The sequence below is a fragment of the Staurois parvus genome, unplaced genomic scaffold (assembly GCF_062004578.1).
Source record: "Staurois parvus isolate SC_StPar_1 unplaced genomic scaffold, SC_StPar_1.0 ptg000300l, whole genome shotgun sequence".
In the NCBI taxonomy this organism is placed as follows: domain Eukaryota; kingdom Metazoa; phylum Chordata; class Amphibia; order Anura; family Ranidae; genus Staurois; species Staurois parvus.
In genome coordinates, this window is record NW_028318096.1 from 1,219,852 (window position 1) to 1,242,462 (window position 22,611).

The 22,611-nt window shown below is 40.2% G+C and overlaps 1 protein-coding gene across 1 annotated transcript in view; it reads right to left on the minus strand.

The window, feature by feature from the left end:
• ATF6 (activating transcription factor 6) overlaps positions 1-22,611 on the minus strand; it is a 129,500-nt gene that overhangs the window by 11,808 nt on the left and 95,081 nt on the right. The window contains exons 14-15 of the mRNA XM_089683075.1: positions 19,662-19,770; positions 16,351-16,435 (exon numbers count right to left, since the gene is read on the minus strand). Of these exons, the coding sequence (XP_089539201.1) occupies positions 16,351-16,435; positions 19,662-19,770 (194 nt within the window). The remainder of the gene's footprint in view (positions 1-16,350; positions 16,436-19,661; positions 19,771-22,611) is intronic.

Sequence of the window (22,611 nt, forward strand, 5' to 3'; positions counted from 1 at the left end):
GATATTGGTTATATATTCCAGATGTGTGAACTATTGGCAGTCAACTCCACCTATGCTATGTTAATGCAAAAAAAAAAAAAAAACATTTGTGAAATATAGTTTTGCAAGAAGCTTGAAAACACTTTGTTACTAGTTATTCATTTTCATTCTCTCCTGGGTTATGTCATGTGACTGGCAAAGCACAAATAAGCATTGTGAAGACACAGATTCATAGTCCAGATGTCTTCTGCTGCTATAGAATATAAATCAGCAGAGTACTAGAAACCCCTTATGTTGTATACGGATGACACTTTTTTGTATATCCCATCGGTTTGTATCCCAATTCATCATGAGTATTAGAATAGCAGTAGCTTTGTTATGCAGCTCATTTCCATATATTTTTTTGCCTTCTTGTGCTGCAGACTACCCTTTGGCTGGGACAACATTGTTGCTCTGTGGATGTAATTTATGATAGAAACTGGCTTCTCAGTGCAAGTGTGCTATTGTTTTATTCCAGTAAATGTACTCACCTTTTTAATCCGTGATCCTGTGCCCTTTTCTTCTATTTTGTTTATTTTTATTTCCATACTATAAAAAAATTATTAGTGACAGGACATTCGTACTGGTTTTTCTAAATCTGTTACTATTGTTAATGTTGTTTGCATACTTATTTGACCTTTTCATGACCAAAGAACATTACAAATATAGAATGCTCTTATCTGGTAGATTGTTTTAATACATTTCCTACTCATTTTTTATTATTAGGTGAAAAATTGATAAAATTGTTACTTGTTTAAAATGTTTATGGATTTGTTTTGCACATTGTTATGCACAGTGAGGACTGCACACAGAAGGTTTATTTACTTATTTCAGGTACTTATATAGCGCTGTCAATTTACACAGCGCTTTACACATATATATATATATATTGAACATTCACATCAGTCCCTAACTCTCAAGGGGTGTACAATCTAAGGTCCCTAACTCACATTCATACATACACATATTAGGGCCAATTTAGACAGGATCCAATTAACCTACCAGCATGTCTTTGGAGTGTGGGAGGAAACCGGAGCACCCGGAGGAAACCCACGCAAGCACAGGGAGAACATGCAAACTCCATGCAGAAGGCGCCATGGTTGGGAATTGAACCCATGACCCATTTACTGCAACGCAGACGTGCTAATCCCTAAGCCACTGTGCCGCCCAAGTAAATCTCATGTTCTCACTGTGATTGGTTGCTGTGCCGATTAGTTCACAATCACTTGTCTGGGACCAGCAGCTGTCAGTGACAAAACTGTGGACATCTAGTTCTGAAATGGAACACACACTGAAATTCCCTCAACACAGGGGACTGGCCCAAGAATTGCTGGGACCATTTACATTTATAAAAAGGTCAGTGTACTTCCAAGTGAATCCTAATATTTATTCTGATATTGCCAAGAATAAACTTGCAGTCCTAAGATTACAATGCTCACCCTACTGTATCAAAACAACAGAAACAGGACTACTGGGAACTCGCCCTTCCTCTTGTCCATAACATAGATGATTGGAGTCCTGTAGTCCTCAGAATATAACAGATTACAGCAAAGCACAGGAGAGTATTGGCTGATAAGATTTATAGCAAGATCAGTAATTTTTTTTTGTAATTTATAAGACAGGTATAATAAACCGCTTTCAATAATATATTTTAAAAATGAAGGAAGCACATAAATTCATTACTAGGGATTACATGCACTTTTGTCAGAGCATATATTACTCCACACACTATGGATCCACTGACATCGATGGACAGGGAGAAACACTGGCAGTTAAGATTATGGATAACAGACACAAACTCACCTACTGTGAAAAATGGTCAGACAATGACAGACCCTGAGGCAGACACAGAGTAACAGATGGAAAACGGCAGAAACAGTCATACACATGCATTGATGGAGAAACTTAAAATCATCCTCTCTAAGCTTAACAAAAAAAAAGAAGAGAGACCCACCTTGGAAAGTAGTTCACATTTACAGGCAAATGCTTTTGACTGGAAAGGGGCAGGGCTTCCCACACAAGTGGACAGGCCTAAATTAACAAGCGTCAGCCTGTATAAACAACATGTTCTGATGCCAGAATATATGGTTTCAATTGATATTGTGTACATGATATGCCACTGGCATTTTAGAGAAGCTGATTATGCCATAAAACAAGATGCAATATAAAACAAGTCTGTACATTTTTAACCGTTGATCCTCAGTTGTACATGAAGGACATTGTTGATATACCCCATCTCAAGATGGGAGAACAAAAAATATTGGCTTTTATATACTGCAGCATACAAAGTTACAGAAATGTGACTGCTACAAAGCAACAGTTCAAATTTATAATTTCCAAGTAATGGGCATGCACATGCGCACCCTACCCGTGCCGCCATTCGGGGCCATCAATCACCGGGTCCCGGCCAGTGATTGCCAGGCATCTCCGACGGGGTGGGGGGGGGGGGGGGAGAACTGTTCGTAAACAAAACAGTTTTCCTCCCTGTCAGCTTGTGCACACTGCTTTGCGTGGCTCAAAGCAGTGTGCTTACAGTGAAACACTAACACACAGCCCCTCGTAAAATAGCGCACAATTAACCCTTTGATCGCCTCACGTGTTAACGCCTTCCTGCCCAGTGTCAGTGCTTTTATTAGCACTGATCACTGTACTGGTGTCACTGGGGATGTCAGTGACACCAAGTCAGTTCCCCCTAGTGTCAGAATGCCCGCCGCAGTCCCGCTATAAGTCGCTGATCGCCGCCATTACTAGAAAAATTAAAAAATCTCAGTATATATATATACCGCCATTTGTAAAACTCTATAACTTTCACGAAACCAATTAATTTACACGTATTGGAATTTTTTTTTTTTTTTTAGCAAAGACATGTAGCAGAATACATTTTGGCCTAAATTTATGACAAAATTTGAGTTTTTACATTTTTTTACTGGACATGTTTAATAGCAAAAATTCAAAAATATTGTTTTTTTTCTCATAATTGTTGGCCTTCTTTTTTATAGCACAAAGAATAAATACTGCACAGGCGATCAAATACCTCTGAAAGAAAGCTCAATTCATTGTAAAAAAAAGGACGTAAATTTCTTTTGGGTGCAGCATTGTATGGCCACGCAATAGTCCGTTAAAGTAACGCAGCGCCGCAGCGCAAAAAATGGCCTGGTCAGGAAGGGAGGAATCCTCTGGAGGGCAAGTGGTTAACCACTTCCAGTCCGGACACTTATACCCCCTTCCTGACCAGGGCAATTTTCAGCGCTATCACACTTTGAATGACAAATGCGCGGTCAAGCAACACTGTACCCATATGAATTTTTTACCATTTTTTTTGAGACAGATAAAACTTTATTTTGGTGGTATTTATTCACTGCTGGGATTTACATTTTTTTTGCTATGTAAATGAAAAGGTCCACAAATTTTGAAAAGTGTTTTTCTTATACAATTTTGCAAATAAATAATATTTAATCATAAATCGTGGCCAAAATGTATTGCGTTATCTTTTTAGTAAAAAAAAAAAAATAAGTCAAATTAGTTTATAACCAAAAATTATAATTTTTAAACATTATTTTTTTACATTTTTATATTATTTATTTTATTTTTTTGACACTGTACTACTTTTGGGGGGTGATGATTTTTTTTTTTACACTGATTGCTTTTACACCCATATAGGATGAAAAAGTAATAATTTCTCTCTGTCTGCATTCTTGCAGCCATTGAGAACTACTGAGTGAGCTGTGATTGGTCACAGCTTGTCACATGGTACAAGGCTGTTGTGAATAGTCTTGTACCATGTGACCTCTGTGATCATTCACAGATTTCACACGTAGTAAGAAATGTCACAAGTGACATCTTGCTTACTACTTTGCATGTGATTACTGATTGGCCAATCAGTGATCACATGATTGGGACCTCGTACAGAGGGGACTCCGGAGGACTCAGCAGGCACCGGATCGCGGGGAGCACGCACAAGCAGGGTGCAGGGAGGCCGTTTATAAACGGCCACCCGACCCTGCAGTGCCACTGTCCAGCCATTTATATACAACGGCCGGTCGTGAAGTGGTTAAAGCACTATGAATACCAATCAAAGCACCTGTCATTAAATAACATGGTTAGCTTACAGTCCTGTTTACATGTTGTGCTTGCGGTGCTTAAAAAAATATACCCATGTTGCTTACTTGCTTCTTCAAAGCATCTCCAAAGAAGGTGAGCAGTGACCGGAGAGAGAGGAGGATCAGAAAACCAGATGATCAGCAGAGCTGGGGTTACTACTGAGTGGTTGATCAAAAGAGCTGGGGATTTGTACTGAGCAGGGATTAGAAAAGCTTGGGGAACTGCTGAGTGGGGCATTAGCAGAGCTGGGGGTACTACAAAGCAGGGAATCTGCTGAAAGAGGGTACCAACAAGCTGGGGATCTGCTGAACATGGGTACTAATGAGCTGAGGATCTGTTGAGTGGGGGTACTAATGAGCCCAGGGTTCTACAGGGCCCGTTTAAAACAAATATCGGAAATAAACACTCTGTCCTTTCCTTATTACTGCTCTCACCAACTTTTGTTAATTCTGAATCCACACACTAATAAAACCTCCAAGACACCGGGGTATGTCCCTTCATTTAAGATCACATTGCCGTATTACCTCCCTCAAGTTTTTGCTATATATATCCCCAAACCCTAGGTCTCCAATATTTAACTGTACCCAAAGCACCCATAACCCTGCAGCCTCTGGCAGCAGACACAATTGAGTTTCCTCTTCCTCTTCTTCCCAAGGCCAGGCTCCCCTTCTCTTGCGACTTTTGGAATGCCTGCTCTGTCTGTAACCAACTCTCCTTTCTCTACGACCTCTCTATCGCAACCTCATTTAATCTACTCGCCATTACTGAAACCTGGCTTCATGAATCCAACACTGTGTCTCCTGCTGCCCTCTCCCATGGTGGCCTTATCTGGACTCCCCCAGATCCAGTTAACGGAATGGAGAGGGAGTGGGTATCCTACCCCCAAACAGCACTTTTTAGGTACTTCACCCAGCTCCCTGTCCCTCTCATTTGAAGCACATTGCATTTGTTTTTTCTCCCCAGTTTCTCTAAGGATATCTGTGAGCTACCGGACCTGGACCAGCCCCCTGGACCAGTAACAGCCTTCTTTGATGACTTCTCTGCTTGGCTACCCAACTTTCTCTCTTCTGAAATCCCCACAATCATTCTTGGAGACTCCAACATTCCTGTTAATACTAACACTCCTGCTACTTCTAAACTTCTCAATCTAACTTCCTCCTTAGAGTGAGTAGAAGCATGTATCCATTGCTTCAGGTCAAACTGCAACATCCTAGGCCTGGTTTTCTCCCACCTACGTACTCCGTGCAACCTCTCAAACAATCCTTTCCCTCTCTTTTATCACTACCTTAGTAGTTTCACTTTCTCCCGCTCTTCCACCTCCTCTCCCGCCAACCGCCTAACAATTACCCCTAGAAACCTTTGCCAATCTCATCCCTGTCCTGCCCCAACCTAGCCACTTCTGCCTGCAACACTTCACTGTCATGCTCCCTAGACACATTTGCCTTACCTACTCCACTTAAGAGTCAGGCCCCAACCTCTACAATCTTGGCAAACAGATGATACCAGAAGTCTGAGAAAATGCAGCAGCACTCTTGAGAGCCTATTTTATCAATCTAACAACTTATTTATCCTGTCCCTGTTAACTCTTCTCAACCTTTAATTCTCTACTTTATCTCCACTACCTCCACCCACTAACTCACTCAATGCCAAGGAGGTTGTCAATCACTTCAAAAATAAGATTCGTGAGATCTCAGCTGTACAGATACCTACCCCACTTAACACTCCATGTTCTCAGGCACAAATCATTACTTCTGTCATTCAACCTCACCACTATAGAGTAGGTCATTAAACTCTTTTTCTAACGTCCACCTAACCACCTGCCCCCTGGACCCGATGCCCTCGCAAATGCTAGTCACCCTCTGGCTCTATGCTGCACTCTCAAACTCATATCTTCAATCTCTCCCAACCCTCTAAATCCTATATAAATCATCCCCATACTTAAAAAGCCCTCACTGGACCCCACCAATCTTGACAATCTACGCCCCATCTCCTTGTTCCCTTTTTTATCCAAACATCTTGAACGTCTAGTCTACAACCGACTGAAGGGGATCAAGAAGATTATTCTCAGTGAGGTGGTTGCTCAGTCTGGATTTCACCTTCAACACTTAACAGAAACTGCTCTTTTAAAACTCACACATGATTTGCTAAAGGTTTAATCCAATGGACGCTATTCTGTAGTCCTATTCCTGGACTTCTCTGCTGCGTTTGACACGGTGGAGCACTCCCTCAAAAAACAAAAGCAAAAAAGCAAAAAAACAAAAAAAAACAAAAAAAAACAAAAAAACACGCCACACCTTTGGTCTTCGTAACGGTACTCTGCTGGTTCTCATCCTGCTTATCCAACTGCACCTTTAACCTTACTTACAATTCTACCTCCTCTTCTTTTCTCTGTCGAGCTCCCCCAAGGTTCTGTTCTTGGAACTCTCCTATTCTCGATCTACACCTCCTTCCTAGGTCAGTTAATAGCCTCCCATGGCTTCAAATACCATCTCTATGCCGACAATCTATTCTCTACCCCTCAGCTCACTGCTTCATTCTCCTCACACATTACTATATTACAAACCGACATATCAGCCTGGATGTCACACCACATTTTCAAACTCAATTTATCCAAAACTGAGCTCATAATATTTCCTCTCCCACGCGTCCTTTCCCCTGACTTCTCTGCCAAGATCAATGGCACAACTATCAACCCGTCCCCACATGCCAGGGTGCACTCTGATTTCTCCTTTCGGATCCACATTCAAAAACTTTCCAAAGCTTGCCACCTCATCCTCTGCAACATCAACAAAATACGCCCCTTCCTAATCAATGACACCATAAAGTTCCTATTCTACGCGCTGGTCATCTCTCCCCTCAGTGGATTACCTTTACATAGGCTATCCCCCGCCCCTTCAGTCCATCATGAATGCTGCTGCTAGACTCATCCACCTTACCAACCGTTCATTGTCTGCCACCCCTCTCTGTCAATGTCTCCATTGATAGCCACTGACCCAAGGAATTAAATTAAAAATACTAACAACTTATAAAGCCTTCCACATCCCTAACCTAGTCTCAAAAATTCCAACCAAATCATTCTACATGTTCCTCCTAAGTCGTCCTGCTCTCTAGTTCACATGTCACCTTCTCCCATGGTCGCCTCCAGGACTTCTCCCAAGCCTCTCCCATCCTCTGGAACCTCCTACCCCAATCTGTCTGGCTACCTTCTACTGTGTCCACTTTTAGGCAACCCCTGAAAACCTCTCTTCAGAGAAGCCTATCCTGCTTCCACCTAACAACTGTACTTTTATTTTCTCCATCAGCTCATCCTGCACAGTTATTACCTTTTGTATCACTTGACCCTCACATTTTAGATTTTTAAGCTCTAATTTGCAGGGCCCTCTGATTCCTCCTGTATTAAATTGTATTGAAACTGTACGATTTGCTCTCAGGTTGTAAACCACTGCACAAGCTGCTAGCGCTATATAAATCCTGTATTATAATAATTTTGCCTGTAATAGATGAAGGGGGCAATGTGCACCCTCCCCACACACACACACACACACACACACAACCGTTGTGTCCACAAAATATGAATCCCAGTACTCAGGGCCTGGTGATCATGTGATAGCTATGAAGTGACATGATCACAATGTCAACAAATCATTATGCATATGATTAATAACAGCTTTGCTTCCTTTACTTGTGAGCTGTGATTTGGCCACAGCTATCACATGGTACCTCGGCCAATCACAGCACACTGTACCATGTGATTAGTTGTAGCCAATTACAGATTACTAGCATGCACAGCTGTCATGAACTTAAGCCATTCATGATAGTTCAAAGCATTGTTGGTGCATCTTCATAGTATCAGCAAAGTATATATAAAAAAAAAAAGAATCCTTGATCAGCCCCCCCCCCCCCCCCGAGTAGTACAATGTTACCATGGTAACACTGAACTACTTTGATTAAAGTATTTAACATTAAAAATAGCAAACCCCCCCCACAAATAATGTACAAAAAAAAAAAAAAAGAGAAATCTAATTACAATATTGCATAAAAATGATTTAAATATTTTTTTCTTTTTTTAAGATCACCACCACACCAGTCATATCGTGATGCCGTACTGTGCCGGTGACAGTATTTAAAAAAAAATAAAAAATTGTGAAAAACGGAAAAAAACAAAAAAACATAAAGGGTATTTAATTTGCATTTTCTAAACAATTGTTACAAAAAAAACAAACAAAGTAAAAAACCACCACAAAACTTGCCATGCCTCTTACTGCATACCTCATAAAAATACAAATAGTGGTCTATTTTACAAAAAGGGGTAATTTGGGGGGTATTTGTACTGTCCTGACATTTTAAGGGCCTCAAGAAATGAGATTGGCCGTCAATATATCAGGATTGATCAATTTTCAAATATATATCCCATAGTTTGTAGATGCTATAAAACTTTCCTACACACTAAATAATATACACTTATTGGAAGTTTTATTTTATCAAAGACCTGTAGCAGAATACATTTCGGCCTAAATTTGATTTTTTTTTTATTCAATGTTTTATCAATTTTTTCCCAAAATATTCAGTCTTATTTCGTTTATATAATAAAAAAAAGTGAAAATCAAATACCACCAAAAGAAAGCTCTGTGTAAAACAAATGATATCAGTTTCATTTGTATACAGCGTTGCATGACCATGCAATTGCCAGTTAAAATAGCACAGTGCCGAATAGCAAAAAATGGCCTAGTCATGAAGGGGGTAAAATCTTCTGGAGCTGAGGTGGTTAAGCTCATATACAGCACACAATAAAAAGGGATGAAATACATTTAAACATTGTGTGCACATGAGCACTGGCCCAAAAAATGCAAATGTGTTAATGTAACACATTTGCACACAGGACATTCACCACACAGAAACAAATGCTCTCTATGTATATGAAAAACATAAGAGACGTAAAAATGCAAAATATATTAGAAATAATTACATTAAAAAAAAAAGAAAAATCATTTTCCCAAACAGAAAAACCATTTAGGATGGGTCGCCCATAATTAGCACAATTATATAGAGTTTTTAATAGCTCAAAACAGATGGAATGTGAAAAACTACACATTATACACACTAGCAATATCATGGTGCTACATGTCTAACTCCTAGTGGCATTTTTGTTTAGTCAGTATTCACACTGAGTGACAACTTTAATAGGTGCACCTACTTACAAAAATAACTAAGCAATGAAGCATGTTACTGAATCAAAGCATGCGTACATCGATCTAGAGGTTTGGTGTTTGTTCAGCATTAAAATGGGGAAGATGAGTGATCTAAGCGACTTTTTGTGGAATGAATGCTGGTGCCAGATGTGGTTGTGGTTTCTGCATCTCAGACACTGCCGACCACCTTGGATTTTAATGGACTATGGGCATGTGCAGTCCACAGAGGATTGTGCAAATAAACAAGCAGTGAGCGTAGGTGTTTGCTAAGAACAATAACAGTACAAGTAAAACTAGACTACTGAAGAATGGCAGAAACATCACCTAGTGTTATTAATCTTCATTTTTGCTGCAAAATACAGATTGCAGAGTCAAAAACTCTCAAATGGTATGAACTGCTTAGGACCAAAGCATGTATGACTAACAAATCTGTAGGAACTGTGCCATACTATTAAGTTATTTTTCTCTCCTGATTCCATTCTTGAAAGAACAAAAGGTTGTTGTACACAGCAAAGGGGCTCCTACAAAGAAATAAATTGGTGTACAGTTGTGTTCAAAATAATAGCAGTCAGACATCACTAACCTGATCAATCACTGTTTTTGGTAGAAATAATATTTCTATATGGCAAATAATTTACTAGCAGGTGTAGTAGAGTAATAGAAATCCAACAGACCCAACAGTCATGACATGCATGCTGCTGATTGAATCACTAATTGAATCACGAATTGAAAGGGGCATGTTTAAAATAATAGCAGCGTGGAGTTCTATTAGTGAGGTCATTCATTCTTTGAAAAACAGGTGGAAATTATTGCCCTTATTTAAGGAAGGAAGGCAGCAAATGTTGTACATGCTGGTTACAGTGCATTTCTCTCTGAAATTCTGAGGAAAATGAGTCGTTCCAGACCTTGTTCAGAAGAACAACATACCTTGATTAAAAAGTTGATTGGAGAGGGGAAAACATATAAAGAAGTGCAGAAAATGATAGGCTGCTCAGCTAAAATGATCGCAAATGCTTTAAAATGGCAACTAAAACCTGAAAGACGTGGAAGAAAGCAAAAAACTACCATTCAAATGGATAGAATAGCCAAAATGGCAAGGACTCAGCCAACAATCAGCTCCAGGAAGATCAAAGAAGGTCTAAAGTTACCTGTGAGTACTGTTACAATTAGAAGACGCCTATGTGAAGCCAAGCTATCTGCAAGAAGCCCCCGCAAAGTCCCACTGTTGAAAAAAAGACATGTGCTGAGGAGGTTACAATTTGCCAAAGAGCACATTGACTGGCCTAAAGAGAAATGGCGCAACATTTTGTGGACTGATGAAAGTAAGATTGTTCTTTTGGGTCTAGTGGCCGGAGACAGTTTGTCAGACGACCCCCAAACACTGAATTCAAGCCACAGTACACTGTGAAGACAGTGAAGCACGGTTGCGCAAGCATCATGATATGGGGATGTTTCTCATACTACGGTGTTGGGCCTATTTATCACATACCAGGGATCATGGATCAGTTTGAATACATCAGAATACTTGAAGAGGTCATGCTGCCTTATGCTGAAGAGGAATTGCCCTTGAAATGGGTGTTCCAACAAGATAACGACCCCAAACACACCAGTAAACGTGCAACATCTTGGTTCCAGACCAACAAGATTGACGTTATGGAGTGGCCAGCCCAATCCCCGGATCTTAATCCAATAGAAAACTTGTGGGGTGACATCAAAAATGCAGTTTCTGAGGCAAAACCAAGAAATAGAGAAGAACTGTGGAATGTAGTCCAATCATCCTGGGCTGGAATACCTGTTCACAGGTGCCAAAAGTTAGTTGACTCCATGCAACACAGATGTACAGCAGTTCTCAGAAACAGTGCTTATACAACTAAATATTAATTAAGTGATTCAAAGAAAAGCAAAATCTTCAAACATTTTTCAGTTTATATAGTGAATGTTTGAGTTTGTAAAGAAGAATACAAACACTGCAATTTTTTTTGAACAGTCTAATATTCACTTTTCTTCAATTTTTTTTAGAGGAACAACACAAATTTGATATATTTTTCTCTTATGTTTTGATTTGCAATAGAATGTGTAGTGTTCCCAATGCATTTGTGTGTATGGAAATAAAAGCTATTAGAAGGATTTTGAGCTTTATTCACTTTTTTCAACACACTGCTATTATTTTGAACACAACTGTATATAAACACTAGGGCCTTGTTTACACAGACTTGCATTTTACTGTACTGGAAGAACATAGGTTGCTGCAAGGAGACATAGAAAAGAACTGTTTTCTATGTGTCCTGTTCACACCACCACGCTGGTGCTATGTGCAGTGTGGCGCATTGCGTTAAAATGCTACCCCACATCCAACTGCTATCTAGATCTTGCAGGCTCCACCTCCGCAACATCTCCAAGATACGCACATTCCTCACCCCAGACACCACCAAACAACTCGTACACTCCCTCATCATCTCACGCCTGGACTATTGCAATTCCCTTCTCACTGGCCTACCCAAACGAAAGCTATCCCCACTCCAGTCGATCCTAAACTCAGCCGCTAGACTCATCCACCTCACCCCTCTGCCAATCCCTTCATTGGCTCCTGATTGCCCAACGCATCAAATTCAAACTGCTAACTCTGACCTACAAAGCCATTCACAATGCCGCCCCGAACTACATAACTGACCTGATACCCAAATACTACTCTACCCGTGCCCTCCGCTCCTCACAGGACCTCCTACTCTCTATCTCCCTGGTCTCCTCCTCCCACGCCCGATTGCAGGACTTCCCTCATCCTCTGGAACTCCCTACCCCAATCCATCAGACTGTCACCTACCCTCCTCACCTTCAGGCGCACCCTGAAAACCCTCCTCTTCAGGGAAGCCTACCCCGACCTCATCTAACACCCGACCTCACCTAACTACTAACCTCCTCCACTCCTCCCACCACTCCATCCCCCACAGCCATCTCCTCCTGTACCACCTTCCCCTCCCTCCTAGATTGTAAGCTCGAAAGAGCAGGGCCCTCAAACCCCTCGTGTAGTGTATTGTTACTGTCTTGTCTCATGTTCTGTCCCCCTTGCTACTGTACAGCGCTGAGCATACCCTTTGGCACCATATAAATACTGTATAATAATAATAATAATAATAAATGTATTTTAATGCGATGCAATGCACAACACAATACAAACCTACTGAAAGAAAAAAAAAAATCATTTTACTTTATTCCTCCTAAAGAAGCCATAGTAAATAAACACGCATACAACGCATGTCAATGCACATAAAAATGCATGCCAATGGAAGGCAACACACATTCTTTAAAATGCATGAAAATGCTTCAAATATGGATAAGTAAACATAACATTTCATATTCCTAATGTGCCTACTGTACCATGTACTTGTATGAAAATGTATTCTGTTCTCATTGTATTGCTTCTTTTGTGTGAAATCCCTGGTGTTCTTGCCTGTCCCTCTGCTCTTCTAATAAAAACTGGCTACACCAAGCAGGAGATCACACCGTGGTCAGTCCTCTAGCTATGCTGGGAACTCAGTCTGTTGTCCACCAATGATCATACTTCTGCCGACATCACCTCTTCCACAGGTTTTCACTGGGAAGATCGGTATTCTGTTGTTTCTCTTCCCCTAGCTCTTATGAGGATGAGAACAGAGGGAATAAGATAATTTATAAAAACTGGGAAAAAAGGTATTTAAAATGTTTTTATATGTATATACAGATGTTTTGCCTTTCCTTTATATTTTAAACTGAATGGGTTGTTTACAAGGTGAGGGTTTCCAATCACTTTAATGCATTTGTATGTGTGAACAGGCTCAAAGATCATTTGTTTTCGAAAGAATGGGGATGTGTTAAAACCGCTCAGTTTTTTTTTTGGCTGCTGTGGAGATTTTGCCTCAGTTCCTGTGCATGAGGAGAGTGGTCATTGGGACAAGCAAGTAAGGCAAGATATCTCTAGTAGGTACACATATAAGACAGGAGAAATCTCAACAGGGATGCAGAGTAAAATAAATACCCGACAGAGGGCCTAACCATTCCTTGCTATAACCAACACAAAAAAGTTGTAAGGGGTACTCCACTTTAAATTCAATGAAGAAACATGGGAACTACAAGGGAGGAGCTGCTCAATGACATGAAGAGAGCTGGGACCACAGTTTCTACGCCGTCATAGTTTCAAATCATGCAAAAGTTCCCCTGCTCAAGTCATCACATGTCCAGGCCCGTCTGAAGTTTGCCAATGACCATCTGGATGATCCAGAGGAGGCATGGGAGAAAGTCATGTGGTCAGTTGAGATCAAAGCAGAACTTTTTGGTCTAAACTTCACTCGTCGTGTTTGGAGGAAAAAGAAGGATGAGTTGCATCCCAAGAACGCCATCCCTACTGTGAAGCATGGGGGTGGTAACATCATGCTTTGGGAGTGCTTTTCTGTGAAGGGGACAAGACGACTGCACTGTATTAAGGAGAGGATGAATGGGGCCATTTATTGTGAGATTTTGCGCAACAACCTCCTTCCCTCAGTCAGAGCATTGAAGATGGGTTATGGCTGGGTCTTCCAACATGACAACGACCCGAAGCACACAGCCAGGATAACCAAGGAGTGGCTCCGTAAGAAGCATATCAAGGTTCTGGAGTGGCCTAGCCAGTCTCCAGACCTAAATCCAATAGAACATCTTTGGAGGGAGCTGAAACTCCGTGTTGCTCAGCGACAGCCCCGAAACCTGACAGATCTAGAGGAGATCTGTGTGAAGGAGTGGGCCAAAATCCCTGTTGCAGTGTGTGCAAACCCGGTCAAGAACTACAGGAAACGTTTGACCTCTGTAATTGCAAACAAAGGCTTCTGTACTAAATATTAACACTGATTTTCTCAGGTGTTCAAATACTTATGTTCAGCAGTGCAAGACAAATAAATTCTTTAAAAATCATACAATGTGATTTCCTGAATTTTTTTTCTAAATTCTGTCTCTCAGAGTGGGAATGCGCCTACAATGTGAATTTCAGACCCCTCCATGATTTCTAAGTGGGATAACTTGCAAAATCGCAGGGTGTTCAAATACTTCTGTTCCTCACTGTATGTAACACATAAAAACACTTACCTGCCACTTCCCTTAATTACTCTAGTTTATATAGAGAAAAGTAAAACCTATAAACTTTTGTATGTGTTGCAAACTTCTACATCAAATAACTATTTTAACCAAAGACAAATTTGGAGCTATATATGAAAGCATTTTAAAACTGACAATACTGTCGCTAAGATTAGACCATGCAATCCCTAACCCTTTTTTAACCCAAACTTAGCATCATTTGACTTCTACTACGCTGGAAAGCAAAGGTAATGGGAAAAGCATTCTGCATATCTTCATGCCAGTCCAGGAGGAAGTGTGGTACTTGTCATCCATCATAGGATGTATATTACAAATCAGGGACACAGACAGTTGGGGCACACCAACCTATACAAGTTCAACCACCTGTATAAGCAAGAAAAAGGGGTCACAGACTACATCAAAATACCAAGGGAACAAACAGACCATAAGTGTTTTTTCAGCCCACGCGCTGAGGCTCTTTAAAAATGCCCAAAACTTGTCAGTAGGGAGAATAGAAACCCCCATTCAGGAGCAAATGGAGAGCTTATCATATGTTTTCGTGTAAGAAGGAGGCCAAGTCACCATATTACACCTTGAGGATAGAACTGACCTGGCAGATGTGCCAATAATACTGACTGGTGTGATGATAAAATACTGCTGTGAAGCTAGAGATCAAAGACACATTCAGCTTGGCATGCATGTTATAAATTTATAGGATTGTTTTTTTCCTAGACTGGCAAGGGTATTATGGACATCAGACAGATGGATGGCTTCTATTTGACAACACATTTGAACTGTCAATATATTTATCATTTTTTGTTTTGCCTTCCAAAACAGAAGTTAAAATAAGGCAGTATCAAGCTCTGTATAAAGAATAAGTTCACCTTTCATAACATATTACACCCATATTCAGGGTGTAACATGTTAAAATGTTACTAAATGAGCAGCCCTGTAATTCAGTAACTGCCTGCTTGTATAAGGTAAGAGCAAACAGCTACACTGACAGTATGCAGGAGCCTTTACAGGGCCCTAATAAAAACAAAAAAATAATAATAATAAATGCACATTTTTTTACCTGCAAAAAAAATACTTTTGTTTTTTTTAAAAGTTGAACTTATCCTATGGCTATAAAAGCAATATCTGTGAAAAAGGCTTCTCTCCACCCTCCACTAGCATACCCGTTTCATCACCCAAGCCAGAAAAATTCCCCAAAAAATCAACTCCCTCAGGAATAAATGAAGTATATCCATCATCTAATGACACTAGCATAAAACTGAGGATAACTGGCAGCGGAAGGGCTTATATGGGAATCCTGAGTTTTTTGTTTGACAGTGTCCAATCACCTTAGCAATAATTAACCCAGTGATTCAAGACTATGCTGTATAGACAGATAAATCGGTTAGTGTATGGCTAGCTTTAGATTGCGGCAAGACTGAAGCTGAAATTTCAGATAACCTCAGAAAACCTGAGAATTTGCAAGAAAGACTTAGAACAATAATGCATACCTGTTTAACCTATGATCAGCAAGTGATACTTTGTAATAACTTTTTTTTGGTAAATACTGCAATATATAGTTTGCAGGTGTTCTTTAGGTTCTGTTTTTGCTGTGCATGTGCATCAGCAAACATATTCATGTAAACTATTAGATGACATGATGTCAGATGTGTGCTGTCGCAGGGCTAGCTGTAACCCAATCTGCGCAACAGCAGAGTTATACCATTTATGGGCCGAACTCCATGTCCAGGAAGAAGAGGCCTAGCACTGAAACACTGGCAAAGATGGCCCTGGAGTTGTGGATTAACAGTTACAAGGAAAAGGTCCATCTTAAGCAGGGCTCCATTACTGTTCACTGAATTTCACTTGTTCTCTAATCTACATAGGCCTGCATTGTTTAGGGGCACACAAAACAGCTCCTTAGAAAACTGAGGAAAAAAAAACAAATCTGTAAGGCTAAGATACATACCATTTACATTCATGGAAGGCAAAATGATGGACATTTTTGGCCTGGTGGTCTTATTTCGGTTGGTGGCTGGCAACAGCAAATGGTCCTGCAAAATATGTTAGATTTAAAAATATTTTTAAAAAATAACAAAAGTTAGGTCATAAAAAATTTAATTATTTTAAAGTCGATCCTAAAGTTTATACTCGTGTCAATACTCACATCAACCTATATAAATTTACTACCAATGTATGTTAAATAATAATATAATTTTGCCTCTAAAAAGAAGTTTTAAAGGTGTCTAGAAATGAAGCAAATAAAAAAAAAAATTACCATAGTATTTTAAAAAAATATGCAGATACACTACTGTAAAAGAGAAGGATTTGCTAATTCACCATTAAAACATAATCTGAACGTGTAGTCTCAGTGTGGTGATAAAATGTCCTTTAGGGTCCCCTAAAACTTCATGCTAAGATATGAAATGAACCAATTAACTATATGTCCAGTTTTTGTATACATTTACCATGCAATGTACTGTTGTAAAGTGCTCAGATACACAAAAGTTCCTAATATTTTTCTGTCTTAAGCATCAAGTTGGGAATAGAAGGGCAGTGCTGATATTCTAACACTGCAAGCTTGCTGTTGGGAACCAGAAAGCAGAGTGATGACTATATTAGAGCACTGCTGCACCTTCACTGTCAAATCAGCACACTGGGGAAGAATGTTGCCATTCACGTATTGCCTAACTGCAGTAGAAAGAAAAAAAAAAAACAACTTGCTAGCCTAGCTGTGCAGTATGCCAGGGGTACCTGGATTTTATGACTGGTTGAATAAAGTTACAAATACTTCGGTAGATAGGCCAATTCAAAAAGACACATTTCCAAGGTATATTTATCATTTTGCTCAGTGGTCACCTTCAAAATGTTTTTATTGTGTGAATAGCTACAGAGTTACATTATATAGCTACAGGGTTCTATTATTTGATATTGTCACCTACACTCAGACATATGAATGTTTTTTTTTCCCATTTTGGATGTACAAGCGTTAGAAGCACCTGTTTAGTTATTGCTGCCCCCTTTTGTGAAATTTACACTCAGTTTCAGTCACACGGAGTCTAGGCTTGTGACATCATCTTGGTTTCTGTATACGAATGAATGGAGCCATAGCAGACCCAAGTAAGCTGTTGGAGATATTGTGGCTGGATCACCACGGGACACATTTGACCTTGCTGTCTTTTCCATCTGTCTGGAGCCCTATCAAAACTGAATTTCCATTGGGGATATTGTGGCTGGATCACAGCAACGTGCAACTGATATCTGTTTATTGATATCTCTCCATCTGGTAAGGAGTAAGTACTGGTATCATTCACTTGGAGAGCATTTATCATTCAGACTGATTCACAGTTTGATACTGGGAAAACACACACACACTTTGCACCTAATTTCATTAATACGTTGTTGCATCTACATTAGTATGAATACAGTGAGAAGTAGGTTTTGAGATCTAGTATTCAGATATTCAATGTTACTGTTGTCACATATCTTTAATTTGTACACTAAGTGCAGAGAATTTGTGTTTTGTTTTGCACAAAATCAGTTTACTGCTGTTTCTCCACCCCTAACAAATATATTAATTTCTGAAGAGGCAATATAGGTATTTTAAAAGGAAACTTATTGTGTTCCCTTTATATCTTCTTGCTCAATCCCCTATAAATAAGTTAAAAAGGTGTATTATCATTTCTTTTTAGGTAAAGGTGAAAGATTGCCAATTGAGATTTCACATTTACATTACCTCCAACTAGACAATATCTAGACACTTTCCTGCTCCTTTGCTTAGTGAGAGAGCCGTCATAGAAACAGAGATGTTGTCACCAGTGACACGGAACAAAAACGAGAAGCGCACAAACCTTGCGCATTACCTCAGTAAACAAAAATTTATTAATAAGAAAGGTACTCACAAACAGCGAATAAAATCAGGCATGTAAGTCCTCACAGGGACTTCAAAGATAAGGAGCCAGCGCGAGTCCCATCGTGGGATTATTATAAATATTATTTATTTCTTATTCTTTCTTTCTTTCTCTTGCATGTTTATCACCATCATTAATATTATTATCATCGTTTTAAATTATATTTATTTATATATATGTGTATCATGATTTATCTGTGTTTTGATGGTTTGACAATTAGATATTACACTTTGTTGACACCTTGGCCCCTCCTCCCAGCCTGTGACTGCCCAACCCAGAGGGGAGGGTCAATATTTCAGTCCTGGGACATAAATGGGAGCGATCACTCTCAGTCCAGTCAGCTCTGATGAAGAAGGTTTGGCCTTCGAAACGCGTCAGCTGAACTGAGTGTCTACCCCCACGATGGGACTCGCGCTGGCTCCTTATCTTTGAAGTCCCTGTGAGGACTTGCATGCCTGATTTTATTCGCTGTTTGTGAGTACCTTTCTTATTAATAAATTTTGGTTTACTGAGGTAATGCGCAAGGTTTGTGCGCTTCTTGTTTTTGTTTCGCTTTGTAGTGTTGGTCGGGCTTCCCCAGCCTTATTTGGAGCTGCACAACCTTTGATGCACTGGTGGTCGCTTTTTTCCAGTTCTGGTTCCATCTATTTGCCACCCGCCTGGATCCTAGAGCGCTGAAGAAATCGTGTTTGGTCTACCAGTGACACGGATGCAAGTGTGACATAGCCACAAGTATAGCCAGCTTGGGTTTGTAAACAAAGACTCACTTCTGACCAATAAGGCTGACCATCATATTACTGGGCCAATACTGAGGGTTAGGACACAGGACGTGCCATCACCAGACTGCTGATCCAATCAACCCAGAACTACCAATACCCTGGCATTCTGGGCACAGAGGGCGCTTAAACTGAAAAGACATCTAATGTTCAAGCACCTGGAGCTTCCCGCCATGTGCTGACAGTGCTGAATACTTTGGGGGAAATTTACTAAAACTGGTGCACACAGAACCTGGAGCAAATGTATATAGTAATCAATCAGCTTCCAGGTTTTATTTTCAAAGCATCCTTGAACAACCTGCAGTTAGAAGCTGATTGGTTACTATGCACAGCTGGACCAGATTCTGTGTGCTCCAGTTTTAGTAAATCTCCCCCAGTATGTCTCTCTTCATTCTTGCTTTCATCTTAGCTTGTAAATTCTACTCCAAAAAGTTAAAAATCAATAAGCAATTATAAATACGTATGGGTAGTATTACACATGGTAATAGGCCAATGATTAGTTACAGCTGGGGGTTTATATCAGAACTTCAAACATCTTTGGAGAAATGGTAATATTTATATGATTTATATTTGCATGTTCTACGGAAACTTACCCTACGGAAAGACACAATATAAAATGTGTCACCCCTCCTGCGGATGGTTTCCAAAAAGTCTTGGTAGCTCCTTGGAGAGGAATAATAAATCTGCAGCTCATTTGAGTTCCTAAAAACAAAAGCAAGAAAAAGGGTAAAAATATTTGCACTGTATACTATTTATATAGTAACTAGATACTATAGTAATATATAACTATTTATATAGTAACACAAAAACACACATTCATCAATGTTTAAAAATAGATCGGCTGACTTTACATGAAATTTCTTTTTTAGAAAATAAATTACTGCACAAACTTAATTGTAATACCAGTGTCTCAGCAACAGTTATTCCACATTTCAACTCCTTATCAGCTTGTGCCAAACTCACATGAATACTAGAAAAGTTTTTATAACCAGAAAATAAAAATAAAAACCACACACCACACTGTCTTTTACTTTTAGAGATTCTGTTAAAATAATAATTATTAATATCCATTTATTATAGTGGGTATACTTGACCTGTCTGGCAAAGCACACTGGGATTACCTATAAAGTTCGACCATGGACAAATTTATGTTTTCTTGCAGACTGCAAAGACCTTACTTATCGGGCTGCAGGGAATATTTCCACTGTAGTAAATTGAGATCACAATGCTCAAGCACCAGTACAGATGGCAGAATATCTAAAGACTACAGCCACAGGGTGTGTGGTACTGGACAAGATGCATAGTGAAAATCCAGGGGACCGCATAGTATTGCACTTAAAGCCTTCAATGTGCTTTTATTTCTGAGATAATCAGAACTGTAAGGTCTGTAAAGGGCTCATTTTCATCTAGAACAGCCAGCCATTCTCAACCAGGGGGTCCTCTAGAGATTGCTAGGGGTTCCTTGAGCAATTTGTACCTCTCAGATTTGTAACCTTTGACACCAATGATCTTAGTTGCTATCTGTAAGAGGACATTCTTGCTGCTAACCACTAATATATGAAGCATTCTTCCCATTGACCACCACACTAATGTACAGTGACTGATCCTATGCATCAATTGTGGGTATAGACTTGGGTATGTGGAGGTTTTCTATTTGTGAATGTTTTGTTTTGCTCTTTTTTTCTTCTCTGGTTGAAAAAAGACACAAGTCCATCTATTTGAACCCACAGACTGACTGTGTTGCTATGTAGGTATAGCAATTATTTTCAGGGGTTTCCAGATTTCCCTGAGACCTGAAAGTTTTTTCAAGGGTCCCTTCATGATACAAAGTTTGAGAAAATCAATTCACATCTAGCAAACATATAAAAATGTCCTGGTTTGAAGTGGTTAAAACAGGCTCCTTGCTGCAGCTGCATCCATGAGCTTGGTATGATTTTTTTTTTTATAGCTGGAGATCAGCTGTAAACTGTGGTAAATGGCCAGGATAGCTAGATACAGAGGAGATCGGGACATCCATTCCCCCATCTCCTCAGGGACTAATGAACCCAGAAGTGACAATGATTTTGTCCCTTTCCGTTTCAGAGTGGTCATCCCCTGGCCAGGGGCGGACTGACCATTTGGGAACTCGGGCACTGCCCGAGGGCCCGGGTTCAGTAGGGGGCCCCATGAGATGCCCCTGGTACCTTTCTTAGACTTTTTTGAGTGTAGTTTGAGTGTGGGCGAGGACACAGGGGCCCCATGGTCCTCTATTGCCTGGGGCCCCATGAGTTGTCAGTCCGCCCCTGCCCCTGGCTGCTACAGCCACCCCAGATGTCTCTATAAAAGAGGACTGGTCACCTGCCCAATGCCATCACAGGGGGCCTGTTAGCCCCTTTGTGATAGGAATAAAAAAAAAAAGAAAAATGTCATCAAAAGTTCACTACTTGAAAAATCGAGAAATGTAAGTGTTTCAGAGAAACAGATTCGTTTAAAAACTGTGATGCCTGTGAAAATGTAGATATTTACAAGTTGTAAGAGATGGCAAGAACATACATTTTACTAACTGCAGGCACATAAATGCATTTCATGCAACTTATACTTGTGTTTTAATTGCCCAGAATTAACTTCTAAAGTCATGCAGACTACAACATCTTACTTTTTTTGATAATGGTTACCTTCGCCATGTATTTCCCAGGACCAGCTTTCTTTTTTTCTTTTTTTTTCTTTAACCAATAGCCTCAGCCTGAGCAATATCTTCTTGTTATGGCACACACACTCGGTGTGTATATTGGTTTTTTATACACACACACTATATTGCCAAAAGTATTGGGACGCCTGCCTTTACACGCACATTAATTTTAATGACATCCCAGTTTTAGTGTGTAGGGTTCAATATTGAGTTGGCCAACCCTTTGCAGCTATAACAGCTTCAACTCTTCTGTGTCTATGGGAATGTTTGGCATTTCTTCCAGAAGCAGATTTGTGAGGTCAGGCACTGATGTCAGATGAGAAGGCCTGGCTCACAGTCTCCACTCCAATTCATCCCAAAGGTGTTCTATCGTGTTGAAGTCAGGACTCTGTGCAGGTCAGTCAAATTCCTCCACCCCAAACTTGCTCATCCATGTCATTATGGACCTTGCTTTGTGCACTGGCACGCAGTCATGTTGGAACAGGAAGGGGCCATCCCCAAACTCTTCCAACAAAGTTGGGAGCATGAAATGGTCCAAAATGTCTTGGTATGCTGACGCCTTAAGAGTTCCCTTCCCTGGAACTAAGGGGCCAAGCTCAACCCCTGAAAAAGAACCCCACATCATAATCCCTCCTCCACCAAACTTTACACTTGGCACAATGCAGTCATGCAAGTACCGTTCTCTTGGTAACCGCCAAACACAGACATGTCCATTGGATTGCCAGACAGAGAAGTGAGATTTGTCACTCCAGAGAACATGTCTCCTCTGCTCTAGAGTCCAGTTGTGGCATGCTTTACACCAGTGCTTCGGACGCCTTGCATTGCACTTGGTGATGTAAGGCTTGGATGCACCTGCTCAGCCATGGAAACTCATT